This window comes from Erigeron canadensis, chromosome 8 (genome assembly GCF_010389155.1).
Source record: "Erigeron canadensis isolate Cc75 chromosome 8, C_canadensis_v1, whole genome shotgun sequence".
Lineage (NCBI taxonomy): Eukaryota > Viridiplantae > Streptophyta > Magnoliopsida > Asterales > Asteraceae > Erigeron > Erigeron canadensis.
In genome coordinates this window covers 30,205,417-30,221,363 of record NC_057768.1, presented here as the reverse complement: position 1 = coordinate 30,221,363, position 15,947 = coordinate 30,205,417, and the positions used below count along the sequence as shown (strand labels likewise).

At 32.5% G+C, this 15,947-nt stretch overlaps 1 protein-coding gene and 1 pseudogene across 1 annotated transcript; both read right to left on the bottom strand.

The window, feature by feature from the left end:
• Positions 1-2,947: 2,947 nt before the first annotated feature.
• LOC122578374 lies at positions 2,948-5,008 on the bottom strand (annotated as a pseudogene).
• A 1,186-nt stretch (positions 5,009-6,194) lies between these two features.
• LOC122578375 (cytochrome P450 81Q32-like) lies at positions 6,195-9,303 on the bottom strand. Its single transcript, XM_043750323.1, has 3 exons — positions 9,196-9,303; positions 7,253-8,178; positions 6,195-7,101 (listed from the first exon to the last, which is right to left on the bottom strand). The coding sequence occupies exons 2-3, from the start codon at positions 8,150-8,152 to the stop codon at positions 6,472-6,474; spliced, it is 1,530 nt and encodes a 509-aa protein (XP_043606258.1). The 5' UTR covers positions 8,153-8,178; positions 9,196-9,303; the 3' UTR covers positions 6,195-6,471.
• Positions 9,304-15,947: the final 6,644 nt, after the last annotated feature.

Below are 15,947 nucleotides of genomic sequence, written 5' to 3'. Positions count from 1 at the left end.
TTACAAAAGATACATTCATTAACCATAAACTAACTACACTACCATTCACATCAATTACTTTTTGATTAATAACCACATCGTTACTACCACCGCCACCACCACCACCACTACTTGTTGCCGCCACCATCACAGCATTGCACGGGTACCCATCTCGTATAATAATATAACAATAACATAATAAGATGAAGTTGAGTTGGTCTTTGCATTTATTTCTGTAATTAATGGCCTAATTTTTTAAACGCCTGGTGTATCCTTACCCAAATTTTTGGTATCTCGACCATATCGTTCCAAAATAGTGTGGGCCCCCTGTCTATAATGGCAAATCTGATAGAGTAAAAGCGGACCCCCTGTCATTAATAGTCTGGTCGGGTTACCAAAAATATGGTCGGGATAACAGACGTCTTTTTTAAATTCTTTGTCAGGTAAGTGCTCATTAATAAACGACGTTAAATTTATTCATTAATGCGTCACAATCACTTAATTATTTTTCAAAATAACCTATAACTTTTAATCACATTAACAAGCAACATGGTTGGATTAGTGGTAAACACCCTTGCCTCTGGAGACAAAGGTCATGGGTTCGATCCTCATCCAATGCAAAGGTTGGAGGACCTTTTCTACCATTTAGGTAGAAACTAGAAGCAGCCTCTCTACTTAGGTAGAGGTAAGATTTGCCTACATCTTAACCTCCCCTTATACCATCGAGGTATTGGGGCTCAAAACCCGTAGAAAGCGACACTGAGCAGTTACTTACTTTTTTTTTTAATCACATTAACTTATTCTTAGAGTAATAATGATGACTAAGGGTAAAATGCTGACAATGATGAGATGAATAAATAGACCGGCTCAAAATACATATATATCCCACCTTTAAAATATAATTACATATTTATCAAAAGCATACTTTAAAAACATTGTATTTATGCATTAAAAACTTACACTTTGGATAAATATGTAATCATGTCTCTTAAGTAGGATATATATGTAAATTTTTCCAAAATATATTTTTGCTGTCATGAAATAAACCGGTTGAAAACCAAAACAGGTTGAAAGATTTACAATAAGATTAACATCGTCATCTTTCTTGCAAATGACCCACGCGAGTATTCAACCTTAAACACTCCACTCTCGTATGCAGGGGCGGTACTAAAAGGGGGAGGGGGCCAATGCCCCCCTCGAAATTTAAATTTTGTCAAGTATTTTTAGATTTTTCATGGATTTTTAAAATTTTTGTATAGGTTTTTAATATTTTGCCCCCTTTTGAATTTGCTTTTCATGAATTTTTAAATTTTGCCCCCTCCGATATTTTTTTCTGGTACCGCCCCTGCTCGGATGCAAAGCCATTTGCATTATTTACGTATGTTAACTCAAATAGTTGATACATTAATCCATACGTGTAAAACCTTTGCTTTACTTCATTTGCAAAAATGTTTTGTTACCAATATACAAAGTTGAAAATGCGAAGTATCATAAAACGATAATTTACAATAAAATTAACATCGTCATCTTTCTTGCAAATGACCCACGCGAGTATGCGACCTTAAACACCCCACTCTCGGATGAAGGGGCGGTACTAATTAATATTTTGCCCCCTTTTGAATTTGCTTTTCATGAATTTTAAATTTTTGCCCCCTCCAAGATTTTAGACTGATACCGCCCCTGCTCGGATGCAAGGCCATTTGCATTATTTACGTATGTTAACTCAAATAGTTGATACATTAATCCATACGTGTAAAACCTTTGCTTTACTTCATTTGCAAAAATGTTTTGTTACCAATATACAAAGTTGAAAATGCAAAGTATCACAAAACGATAATTTACGTGAACGCATACATCATCGCCATTCAAAAAGAAAATTAATTAATTTCAAGATGACCAATTTTGTAAACATATCATTTTCCAAATTTCAAAATTTACATACAACACAAATTTCAAAACGACTTTAAGAGCCTTTTCAAGGAGAAAGTATAGATGAAAAACGATGATGAAAAGATAAATTGTTAAGGGGTATAAATGAAACAATAGGTGAAGTAGAGAGGTGAAAATGAGGTAAGTGATTTAGTTCACTTAAGGTGGGTGATAGGAGCGGTCATTTGTTTTGTTTGTATTATTTGTGGTATTTTCATTGAGTATATTGTAAGGTGGGTGATAGGAACGGTCATTTGTTTTGTTTGTATTATTTGTGGTATTTTCATTGAGTATATTGTGAGATATTGTGAAATATAATGAATTATTAATTTTAGAAAGTGAATGATTAAATGGAAAATAAAAGATTATATTAATGTGGCAGAAAAAATGTAAGTGAAAAAGGTATACACTAAAAGTTATTTACTTGATATGACTTAAACATACAAAATTAAGATTGACTCAACTAAAAGTCCATATACACCAACCACCGATAGATAGATAGATTGATATTTGGGGGACTTGAGAGCTTGAGATCTTAAGTTCAAATTTGAAAAATGCTTCAAAAAAAAAATGAAGATAATGGTTTTCCAAAAAAAATTTCCTCGAAATTAAGCATGTGAAAAGACATGCGTTAAACCTTACAATTTTAAAAGAAAAACTAATAATCCATAATCCCATATGACCATATGAATCTTTTACCACAAGCTACAACTCAACACTCAACAGCAGTGGCCCGATAGTAGTTCTTATTTGTCCATTTGACAATATAATAGTCCAACATTCTAACTTGGTGTCTGATTCTAGAATCTAGACTATTCAGACCATTTTATATCTAAGATAATGAACATTTGGTTAACATTGTGCTTTGATCCCTTGTGGATTTGTGGTTATTCTGCTCAATAAAAAGCAGATTGTTTGATCATTTTACCAGCAGTTTCATTTATATGTAGCGCATGCCAGAAAAACATTAAGGCCCATGTCAATTGACAAGTTTTGTATGATGGCTTTTCAGGTTTGTAACACATACATCGATAAATAATAAACCATTAATAACCCGATATATACCACAAAAGGGACAATAATCAGTGAAATTTCAATACATAAGCACATATACATGTAGTCATGTAGATATCATACACCGGACTTGGGAATTTGCTTTTATATTATTTTCGTTACAGGACGGGACAAACCAAATTGAAACAAACCATGATGACTCTTAACTAGACATGTGATAGATGTCGGGCAACTGTTAAGCGGTTCTGATACTTGGCCACCAAAGGCTGAGCCTTGGTTACAGTGAACCCACCAGATTCAGTCATATCCACCAGTTCATCACTAACACGTTTCCAATCGAAGCATTGAATCAGTGACGCTAATGCCAATCCCATTATGTGTATTGCCAAATTCTCACCGGGGCATCGCCTCCTCCCTGACCCAAATGGCATCATAGAGAATCCCTCTTTTAGCTTGGCAGTATTATCTTTAACATCAAACCTGTCAGGTTTAAACATTTCGGGACAATCCCATGTGCTGGGATCATTTTGTATGGCCCACACATTAACCAAAAGCATTGTACCATGTGGGATACAGTAACCTCCAACTCTACACTCTTTCAACGACTCATGAGGAATAAGTAAGGGGGCTGCAGGGCGCATCCTTAATGTCTCTTTGATGATGCACTGCAAGTAAGGGAGCTTTAACAAGTCTGCTTCATTGACTAGGCGATCACAACCTACAACACTGTCGATTTCTGCCTGCGCCTTATTTAATACATGTGGGCTATTAAGTAAAAATGACATTGCCCATTCCATTGTCTCCACTGAAGTGCTGATCCCTCCATGTAACAGGGCCTGTAATGAACGAAAACATTCTGAAGTTTATTAACTTCACATAAGATGCTATATACATTCGTAAGGATAGGTTCTTATTCGCCATGTTTTATATAACTTATACCTAATCTTTGTTATTTAAATTCTTATACTTTTATCCATTATCCAGGCTTAATAAACCCGATATTATTTGTGTAAAAACATCGTATGATATACCTGTGAAAGGCTTTTGATCTCTTTGTCAGTATAGTATTCTGGATCTGCATCTTGCAGAGATAGTAAAACTTTTAGCAATGTTTTCATCCCTTCTTCATCGCTCAGACCATCTGCACGAAAATCATCGATCCATTCTTACATAAAATCGTCTCGCCTCTTCTGCACTGCCTTATACCTCTTGTCTAATTTTCCACCAACAAACCACCGCAATATAGGCAGCATATCTGCCGTACTGGATTGCAGGTTCACTTGCAATGTGTCTGCCACTATATCCTGAAACCTCTTTGCTTCATCCAGTTTTCCACTGCCTAAACCATAATACGTCTTTCCCCCCATCATCCTTGTCATTAAATTGAACATGAAGCCAAACAATTCGGCTCTCAAATCCAACACTGCATCTGGTTTCTCACTGGCAGCCAAAAACAATCTGCGTGTCAGAGATTGGATCTCATCGAGACGGATATGAGAAAGTGAGTCAAGGCGAGTGGGTGATAAGATTTCCATGGCAGATATACGCCTAAGATTCTGCCAATGGTCACCATAAGGTGCCCAAGGGAGACTAGTATAGTTATATCCAAAATACTTGCCACTAAAAAGCCTAGGTCGGTTGGCAAACACAATATCATTTTTGGAAAGGCATTCTTCTGCAGCCAAGGGGGAAGCAACATGAAGAACACGACGTGATCCAAAACGAAGGAAAAGCACTTTTCCGTGACGGTCAGAAAGCTTGGCCAGCGTCCGGTGAATAGGTTTTTTCTTAAGGAGGTGAAGATGTCCTATTAGAGGGAGTGTCGGAAAAGGAGTAGGGGGCAGATGATGGAGCTTGTGCAGTACATGTTTTGTTAGGAAATACAAAACCACAAGGACTGGAATGCAAATGTAAAAATTGACTTCAGGTGTCATTTTTGGTTAGGAAGAAGATGGCAAGAAGCAATGATGATATAATTCTAAGTTTATAGTTGATCTATCTTTCAAAGAGAATTAATATAATCACACTTGTCACATAAACAATCTATGAACAACAACTACCTAAACCAACTACCTAAGATTCTGTTGATATATGTATATAATAACAATGACAATTACATTTTTAAATTTAGAAATGAAGGCAGGAACATAAGGTGGCAATTGTCAAATATAACATGTTATAGACTATTCCTAGTACTATATACTAAAGTTGTTATTAAGTAATAGCACCAAGAGGTTATACTAATTTATAAGTTTTAGATACAGAAAGTTATTGAGAGCAGTTCTTGTACAGATAATGTACAATAGTTCTTAGAGGCTTTAGCTATGGAAAATTGTAAAAAACAAATTAAACACCATGGGTCATGTTGATCGGATATAACACCCCTGTTTCACAAAATGGTAGTTTTATATGTAATGGGAATTTTTGTCACGTTAATTAACAATTGGCGATCAACCAACTTCGTGATACCGTGACTTATACAAGTAGGTAGCATGCTGAAAACCTCAAAGTATCCTAAATCTGGTCCATTAAGCTCTAACATACTTTATTAAGATCATTTAAGACCCTCTTATGTTATTCCTAAAGATCCACAACAAATTTGCCCTGATAGTTTAGTATGCCTAAAAAAGTTACACAAGCATCTCTAACCAAATTAGACGTTTCATTTCAGCATTGTATCTTTGCAAAACTCTATAACTGCTGAAACTTTTAATACGTATGTAGAAACCAATGGCTAACAAAAAAACATACAGGACACTTATCTTGTCTCAACCCAAATGCAAAACATGACCAGCTTTACATGAATTGCAAAGATATTTCACTCTGTTTGCCTGAACATATGGCACACACAGATCTGATGTACTATATAGCTTTATAAAACCATTAAAATCTGCTGGATTAGCTCGAACTTTAAGCATAAATAACCAAACATATTATTAAAGACAAACTTTAAATTTATCATATATGCATGGAGGGCTTTGTAAATCTGTATGCTGATTACAGAAGATTTCGACACATGAGAATAGCATCCCAGACTTCTTTAGATGTTGTCAGAACTCTAATATACATTTCTATATGGCTCAACTCTAATATATATGACCTACATAAATCACAATAGGCGACCCGAACTTGCATTTTGTATTTTCATCAACACAAGTCTAATTCTATAACTTTCTACATATTCTTTGGCTATTAAAGACGAATAGAATTAATAACCGGAGACTTACCTGAAAGATGACTGGACTAGCAGGAAATCTAAATCAGACCCCGGATATCCAGATATGCAATGAACTCGCAGGAAATAAGCATCATTGACACACATTTCTTATGTAACAGTTATACAATGGTTTCACAGGAAATCTAAGTCAGACCCTGGCTATCTGAAGCAGAAAAGCAGAAATGCAATACAACAAGGGGTGAACCAAAGGCTTGCACGAAGAAATAGGTGAATCAATCAGAATGGAGACATGAAGGGGAGGTAATAGATAGACATTTGTTTTCTCCATTTTCGCTACAGAAAGACACAGGCAAACTACAGCCAACCATGAACTAGATATGAATTATATGACTCGCAATGGTTGAACGAGTAAGGTACTTAACCATCAGAGGTTGAGCCCTGGGTGCACTGAAACCAGCAGATTCGGTCATATCCACCAGTTCATCACTAACACGTTTCCATTCGAAGCATTGAATTAGTGATGCTAATCCCAATCCCATTATACGCATTGCCAAATTTTCACCGGGGCATCGCCTCCTCCCTGACCCAAATGGCATCATAGTCAATCCCTCTTTTGGCTTGGCAATATTATCTTTAATTTCAAACCTTTCAGGTTTAAATATTTCAGGACAATCCCATGTGTTGGGATCATTCTGTAGGGCCCACACATTCATCAACAGCATAGTACCATGTGGTATACGGTAACCTCCAAGTGAACACTCCTTTGATGACTCATGAGGAAGAAGTAACGGGGCTGCCGGGTGCATCCTTAATGTCTCTTTGATGATGCAATGCAAGTAAGGGAGCTTTGACAAGTCTGCTTCATTGACTAGGCGAACACAGCCTACAACACTGTCGATTTCTGCCTGTGCCTTAATTAACACGTGTGGGCTATTAAGTAAAAGTGACATTGCCCATTCCATTGTCTCCACTGAAGTGCTGATCCCTCCATGCAGCAGGGCCTGTAATGGAAAAAAACATTGTGAGTTTTATTAAGATGACATGAAATGCTAGTAAACCTGATATAAATTATACTTGACCTTTATATTTTTATATGTATTATGCAATCTCACTTAACCTGATTAGATTTGTGTAGGAGCATTTATGAGATACCTGTGAAAGGCTTTTGATCATTTCGTCAGTGTAGTATTCTGGATCTGAATCTTGCAGAGATAATAGAACTCTCAGGAATGTCTTCTTCTCTTCCTCGTTACGCAAAACATCTGCACGAATTTCATTAATCCATTCTTGCATGAAGTCGTCTCGTCTCTTCTGCACTGACGTATACCTCTTCTCTAGTCTTCCGCCAAGAAACCAACGCCAAATAGGCAACATATCTGCCATACCTGACTGCGCATTGACTTGCGCTGTGTCCGCAACTATATCATGAAACCTCTTTGCTATATCTGATTTTTCAATGCCTAGACCATTATGCATCTTTCCTCCCATCATCCTTGTCATTACAATAAATACAAAACCGAATAACTCGGATCTTAGATTCAATATCTCATTTGGATTCTTATTGCTAGCCAAAAACAATCTGTGTGTCAGTGACTGGATCTCTTCAAGGCGGATATAAGAAAGGGAGTCAAGGCGAGTGGATGATAAGAGATCCGTGGCTGAGATACGGCGGAGATTCTGCCAATGTTCACCGTAAGGTGCCCAAGAGAGGCTGGTATAGTTGTACCCAAAATATTTGCCACAAAGAAAGCCAGGTCTATTGGCAAACACAATGTCGTTTTTGGAAAAGCATTCCTCTGCAGCCAAGGGGGAAGAAACATGAAGAACACGACGTGATCCAAAGCGGAATAAAAGCACTTTGCCATGACGTTCAGAAAGCTTGGCGAGCGTCTGGTGGAGAGGTTTCTTAAGGAGATGAAGATGGCCTATAACAGGGAGTACTGGAAAAGGGGCCGGGGGAAGACCACGGAGCTTATGCAGTACAGTTTTCGTTAGGAGATACAAAACCACAAGGACTGGAATGCAAATGTAAGTATTGACTTCAAGCGCCATTGTTGGTGAGGATCGGAGAAGATGCACTGGTAATAAATATATCTAAGTTAAAAGTCAAGAGTAGCTTTCTAAGATGATTAACATAATCACACATGAAACATATATATCGAACAAGTAACTATCCAATAAAATGATGATATATGTATTCGTTAAGGGAAATATAGGCGGCTTGATAAAGCAGCCATCTTCATATATACATATATATGGTCGTCATAGATTACCACCATAACGAAAGTGTACATTGTTCTTAGAGGATCTATGAAAATGGTATAAAACTATAAAACAACCACGGGTCATGTTAATTGTATGTAACACTCTGTTTGGTGGTTCTTATAAACTTAGATTAAACGCATTTGAAATTATGATTTTTGCCATAATATTCACGTATTAACCTATAGTACTACAAGCATTGTATCCGCGCAAAGGAGTAGGATTAAATATTTTTCGTTAGTGGTGTTCAATATTTATCCGTTATACCAATTAAGTTTATTTCATTTTATATAAATTGTAATTGAAGATAATGTTAAACATTAAGTTAGTGATTGGAACCCTTGCCTCTTTCGAGCAAGGCTGGAGGTCCATTTTGACCTTTGGTGAAACCAGAAGCAACCTGTCTACCTTAAGTAGAAGTAAGGTTGTCTACATCTCAACTTCCCTACCACAGCAACGACGAAGACAGTATTGATACCCAAAACCCGTGAAAAACGGCACTTAGTGATAAAATAAAGTAGTTATATAAATAATAAAGTGTTAGACTTAATATTTAGAGTGGAGGTAACACCATCTCTATCTCTAAGTCTCCTAATTTTAGATCCAGCTCTCCCCATCTCTCAATCTTTTCCCAATCTTCCATCTCTCACTTCTTTTTTAATTCAAGAGAAAAAAAAAAGGGATCGAGCGAGATGATTTTCATTAATGGTAAATTGGTAATGTTGTAGGGGTAAATTGATACACATAAATCCTAGTAACAAATTGACCTTATGAATTAAGAAGTTTTACTGGATATAAGAGAATTATAGAGTACAAAAGGTAAATGGTAATACCTTGAAGTAGTCTCAGACTCTCAGTTTTTGACTGTCCCTCCCTTTCTTCAGTTTGACCCTTTTGCACTACTACCAATCTAGTGATCCACCATATATTCCCTATTTCCACGTTAAATTATTGTTTTGTTAATAAGATTCTAGGTCAATGGTCTTCTATATAACTATGTTCAAGTCTCAGAGGGCAGAGTTTACCTCTATTAATCGTCGTGTCTTCGGGCGTATTAATAGCGTTTTTTCCCCTCATCGAGTATTTGAAATAGGCATTTCTACTTCGAGGGAACTCTCTAGCGCGGATCCGATTAACACAACGTATGTTAGACTTCCCACTGTCAAATCACGACACGAAATTACCATCGAAATTCACCTTCAAAAAAAGTATCTAGTATTTTATTTAAAACATAATAAATATTACGGAGTACAATTTAATATTTGTTACTGATTAGGTGTACATCTATGTGAATATATATTATGGGTTACATGTAATAAGGTAGAATAATCTTAAAAATGTAAAAATTTTAAAAAAATGATAATAACTACTTAAAATAAGTCATATTTATAAATAAGAAACAAATTAAAATATCAAAACATCAAATCTAAAGCCCAAAACAAATTAATATATAAAACTCAAATTGACAAGCCCAGATTAAGAATATGAAAATAGGCCTAAATCAATTTTTATAAGTCAAGCCCAAAACTAAAATAAAGTGGCTCATTAGTATTTTTCACACATACTTCCTTTGTTTTTAGAATAATACAAGGAGGAAGAAATTTTAGAAAATTTATTTGGACTAATATAATAATCTATGAAATTTAAAAGATAAAAACCGTAATTTTGGACGAATGTTGTAACTAACTCAAAAGTATATATTTTTCAAAAAGTAATATGTTATTTACTAAATCTTGTGCATATGCCATATGGTACAAGTTCATGTAACTAATACTAAAATCTAGTTAAATTCTGAAAATATACGTACTTTAATAATTTACTTGAGTTGGTATGTTAAACTAGAACAAACTAATTTTTGTACCCGCATGTTGTCGCGAAATACAGGACAATATTTTAGACTAAAATATATGTCAAATACTCAAACCGAAATTTTAAAAAGGATAACTAAATATGTAGTAATAACAATTAAAAAAATGTGAAAGAATAATAAGATGTATAAAAATAAACAATAACTATATTAATATTATATTGATTCATTAAGGACAAATTTGGTAATTTATAAAAAAAAAATTCCATAGTAGGTGACTAGGTGTTTATTAAGAGCAATTTAATACCTTCGTATGTAACATTTGAGTAACACTTTTTATTTATAAAGGGTGAATAATTTTTATAGAAGGGTATATATAAAATAAAATTAAATTATAAAGTTTTATTATACCTCACATTATTTTCATTTTTTTTTTCATATTTTTAAAAGTGAGTAAATGACATTTCTAGCTATTAAATCTTTTTATTATGCGAAACGCCATAAAATATGTTTGTCGGTTTATCGGGGTTTTTATGTACGTTAATTAAAATTCTTTAATGTTTCTTCCTTATTAATTTATTAAAACATTGAAATTATATTTTGAGTTTTATTTGAAAACATAAATGAAATAGAAATGTAGTGGTTTTTAATCACAAAATTTGTTTTTTCAAATTGATTCAAAATTGGCAAGGAAAGCTTGGGGCTGAGAATATATTTTTTTTCTTTTTGTTTTTTTTTTTCCTTTACTTATTTCCTTTTTTTTCTTTTTAATAAGAACTTAACAATTAGAAAGTAAATAATCATTTTTTTATATTTTCCTTTCATTTTTTTAAAAGAAGAAAACCAAACAAAAATAACTATGAATCTTTTTATTTTTCTTATCATTAACTTAAACTCGAAAATTAATTCTTATTTTATTTTTTCTTTTCCTTTTTTTCCCTTTTTTTTACTTAAACTCTAGAGTATCCATTATGTTTTTTTTTTCTTTTTTTAAAACTTAAGTTGGCAATGATGTGAAAGATGCACACTCTTACAGTATAGTATAAGGTGTTGCTAGAAGAGGCGTTTTTATGCACGACTAGTTGTGTATAAAGTTCGTACATAGTTTTGCACATTTACTGATATAATGAATGCTTTCGTTGATGAAATGGCTAACAAGGTCAATACTATTCTATCTGGATGGGGTAAGATTTTTTGTAGAGTTAGATGTTGATCCAACCTCAATTGATGCTTTTCATGTTTTTTCCGAAAGGAAACAGCTCTAGTGACGAGTATTATTATAATGTTTGAACTTATATCTTGCACCCTCAATTTAACAGTTTTGTTTTACAAAAAAAAAAAAGGAAAGATATAGTATGGATCCTAGAAATATTTTGAAATGAATTACAATGAAGAAAGGAAAATGACCGGAAACAAACTAAAACATATTGATAGTTAATGGATTTAATTGGCTCAACAACATGTTGCAAGGTGGTTCTGTTAATACTTTCCCATTGAAAGAATTACCAATTTGTTATTGGAAAGAAATGACAAAAACATGCTTAGAAACATATGATAGGTAAATTTTATGGAACTTTTATGGAAGAATACCATGAAAATTGGTGTAACATATCTAACAAGGCTAACTCCAAGAACCTTATGCTTAAAGAGCTTAATTATCCATCTATGGTAACGCGGGTTGATACTAAATCTGCATTTATGGTTTCTTTTACAAGAATTGTAACAAACATGGGCTGAGCCGATTCAACCTATATTGTGTCTGTACAAGGAGGATCAAGGTTGAAGATTATAGTCAAACCAAATAGTATACAGTTCACCGTAATAAACCAGAATATATACTTTGTGGTGACTCTTAGAGTCTTAGGAAGAGTTGAGTCTCCATTTGCAATGGAGCACGAATCATTGGGTTGGAAAAGGCGGTCCCGTAGTCAATAGTAGTATATACCGTGAAGGCAATATCTAGAGGGATGACATTCTCAACGCCACCAAAGTTTTAAATAACCATTCTAAGTTTAATGCTTTTGATAATTGTTGATATATAGATACTGGAAACACACGCCTAGGAGTACATACAAGTTAAAAAAAAATTAAAAGATCAATCATCATTTATTTTTATTTTTATTAGATTATAAACTAATTTTTTTTATCTTTTAAAAAAAGTTCTAAATTACATCATCATCAAGAATATTTAGTCTTGTTAAATTCTGAATTTGTATCCGTTTTAACACTTACCCTCTTGCTAGTTGTCTTCCCATCAAAAAAGTTATATATTTTCAGGGATATTGTCAAACATAATCTATATATAATGTGCACGCACATATATATAGGGTAAAGTTATTTTGAGAACCTTTTTTTTGCGATAACTTTTCAAATCAAGCCCAACCAATGATTATTCTTTACATGAAAATTGTTTTTTGATTGTTTTCTAAATAACTTATGTGTAATTTTGAAGTTTATAATTGTGTGGAGCATGGATTATCATCCGTTATTCAATCATGTGGAGATTCGGATTCTTGATCACATGTGCACGAATATTGCTATGATGACATGTATGCAAGTCGATCACATGTAATCATAGCAATATTCGTGCACATGTGATTAAGAATCTAAATCTCTACATAATTGTATAACGGATGATAATCAATGCCTCCACACAATTAAAAACTTCAAAATCACGCATAAGTTATTCTATAAACAATCAAAAAACAATTTTCATGTAAAGAATGATAATCGGTTGGGCTTGATTTGAAAAGTTCTCAAAAGTTCTCGCAAAAAAAAAAGGTTCTCAAAATAACTTTTCACTATATATATATATATATATATATAGTGAAAAGATAAAATGAGAACTACTAAATTGTCAAGAACCGTGAGAACTAATACGGAGTATTTAGTTAAAAGCTCTAAGGATAACATGGTAATTTTATAAATACAATTTAAATAACTATCAATTAAAAAGGAAATGCCCTTAATGATCTCATACGGTTACGAATTTATTGCATGGGTGGTTATCATATTATCAAGTTTGTCTTGTTTTCTTCTTTAATTAATTAATCTGTTTTTATTTGCATAATTTCATCTATAATAAAGATCATGATGTTTAATATACAATTCTAAAGTGTCGCATAATAATTTTTTTGAAGTGATAATTGATTTGTAATGTGTTATGTAAATGAATATTTTCAGCTTTGTGTTTCTTGATTATATATAAGATACTAGGGTTTTTTTACCCGCACGATGTGCGGCTTTTTAGGTAGATTTTAATAAGGCGAGTTTTTGAGTTACATTTATTAAATATAAATAAAATTACTTCAATGATTCATAATTTATGTGTAATTGATTACCGTATACATAAAAAGCAAAAAGCATGAGAATTAGTTTGATAAAAGTCAAAAAGTTAGATAATATAAATGAATGACGTGAAGAAAATTTACTCGAATGAGAACTTTAGTTAATCAACAAATCAATTTTGTGGTAGTTCCTTGATGGAAGTCATGGAACATGGGCAAATCTTTTTTAAATATGGCAGAGGATTTATGTTTAGGATCTAATTAATGAAATACATATATTTTCCACTTTTCATATATTTTGTACCGTAAATAATGAGTTACACTCCGTATTATGTTGGATTTATGTAATTTTGAAAGATTTGTTTTTTGATATAAATAAATAAATAATATTAAATATTGTGAAAAAAAAGTATGAAGATGCCACATAGGATAAATCCTACGTGACAATGTTTAAGGATAGCTTTGACTTGAGAAGAATGACTTAGAACGCTTGGATAACTACTCTTTTAATATATATATATATATAGATATATTTAGTGATAATTATATATGATTGTTTCTTTAACCACATGTAAACTATGTTTATAAAAAATATCTACACATGTGGAAATAGGGACATTCACATGTGTACCATCCAAAAACGTTATAAATTTCAAAAATCGATGGACAAATGTGTACACCGAACCACACTATATATATATATATAGGGGTTGAGCATTGTAAAACAAGTATTAAAGTAAAACAAATAGGACAAGATATTGACCCTTAGATAATGGTTAAATTGATGCACGAAAATTCATGAACCAATTGATGCACGATAATTTTCATGATGCACGGTGAATTTCAATGAAGAAAAACTTATTGTTTTATTTGTTTTACTTTAATACTTGTTTTATTTTACCTAAAACTTGTATATATATGTCCCACAAATATGGAATTTACATATATCTATTCAAATTTAGTGGATTTTTTACCTTTATTTTCTGTTTTCATGTCGTTTGTAAATTTTATGTTTTTTCTCCTTGGCTAATTTTCATCTATATGTTTCATTGAATATTGGGTAAATTACAAAAATCATACCTGAGGTTTGTTTAAAACTACATTGGTCATACCTATAATTTAAAAATTACGCGAGCCATACCCATCGTTGTCAAAAACTTACACTGACCATACATATCACTGACGGCCGTCAATTTGGCCGTTAAGTCAAGTCAAGTCACGTGATGTGCATGTGATGTATCAAAACCGTAATTTCGTGTATACTTCAGGTATCATTTGTGTAATTCACCCTAATAAAAATTATTAAGATATTTATATTTATATTTCATTTATAAAAGTGGGTAAATATTCTATACTAAATTCACACATACACAAACACATATATATATATATATATATATTTATTTATTTAAAAAAAATCTATTTCAAAATTAAAATTATAAAAGGATGTCATCATACGATACAAGTTTAGGCTTAGAAATTCTAAGATTAGACTAACGATTAACTCTGGAACTTTAAACACAAAATACTATAAATTGCTAACTTTGAGATATATTCTAAAACCGTAACAAGTATTCGATATTGCTTTACCCCTCTAATCTGAGGGGGATGTCAACAAACCATACGAAAAAATTATATTGTTTTTTAAAATTATATACTTTTTTAAATAGATTTTTTTTAAAAAAAGAATAAATCATAAATTAATAATAATAATAATAACAACAATATAAAAGTGAAAATTTTAGTGGTTTTGATGGTTTTCATCCTTGTTATTTTCACTATACACATATAACAAAATAATAATGACATGTTTAATAATAAATGCATTCTTGTATCAACTATATTTCTCGATATAATTTTCATTATAAAAATTATTGTTTCATAATAAATGTCATATATACCCAACTTAATAAATGAAGTATAAATAAAACTCTAAAATTCTTAATAATTATTTTTATAGTGAATTACAAGGATAGTACCTGAAGTATGCACGAAATTACAGTTTTGATACCTCACATGCATGACACGTGACTTGACTTAACGGTCAAATAGACGGCCGTCAACGATAGGTATGGTTAGTGTAAGTTTTTGACAACAGTGGGTATGACTCGGGTAATTTTTAAATTGTAGGTATGACCAGTGTAGTTTCGAACAAACCCCAGGTATGTTTTTTGTAATTTACCCTTGAATATTAAATATGTACAATTGGATTTCACCATTATTTTTTATTTTTTGGATTAAATTTTTTTTCTTCTATATATATATCACACTCACAAGATGAGTTTATGTTACTTTTATGACGATTCCTACTAAATTTTGATATTCAAGCATGTGAGTAAGTTTTTGATTTTTATCCATAGATCCGGGGTTTATCTTTTTGAATCGACAAATCTATGAAAGCATTGTCTATAAAAACATGTAAAAATTAAAAAAGAAAAAATTGTCAAATATGATACGGAACATTTCATTTTTATTCATGTATATACAAATA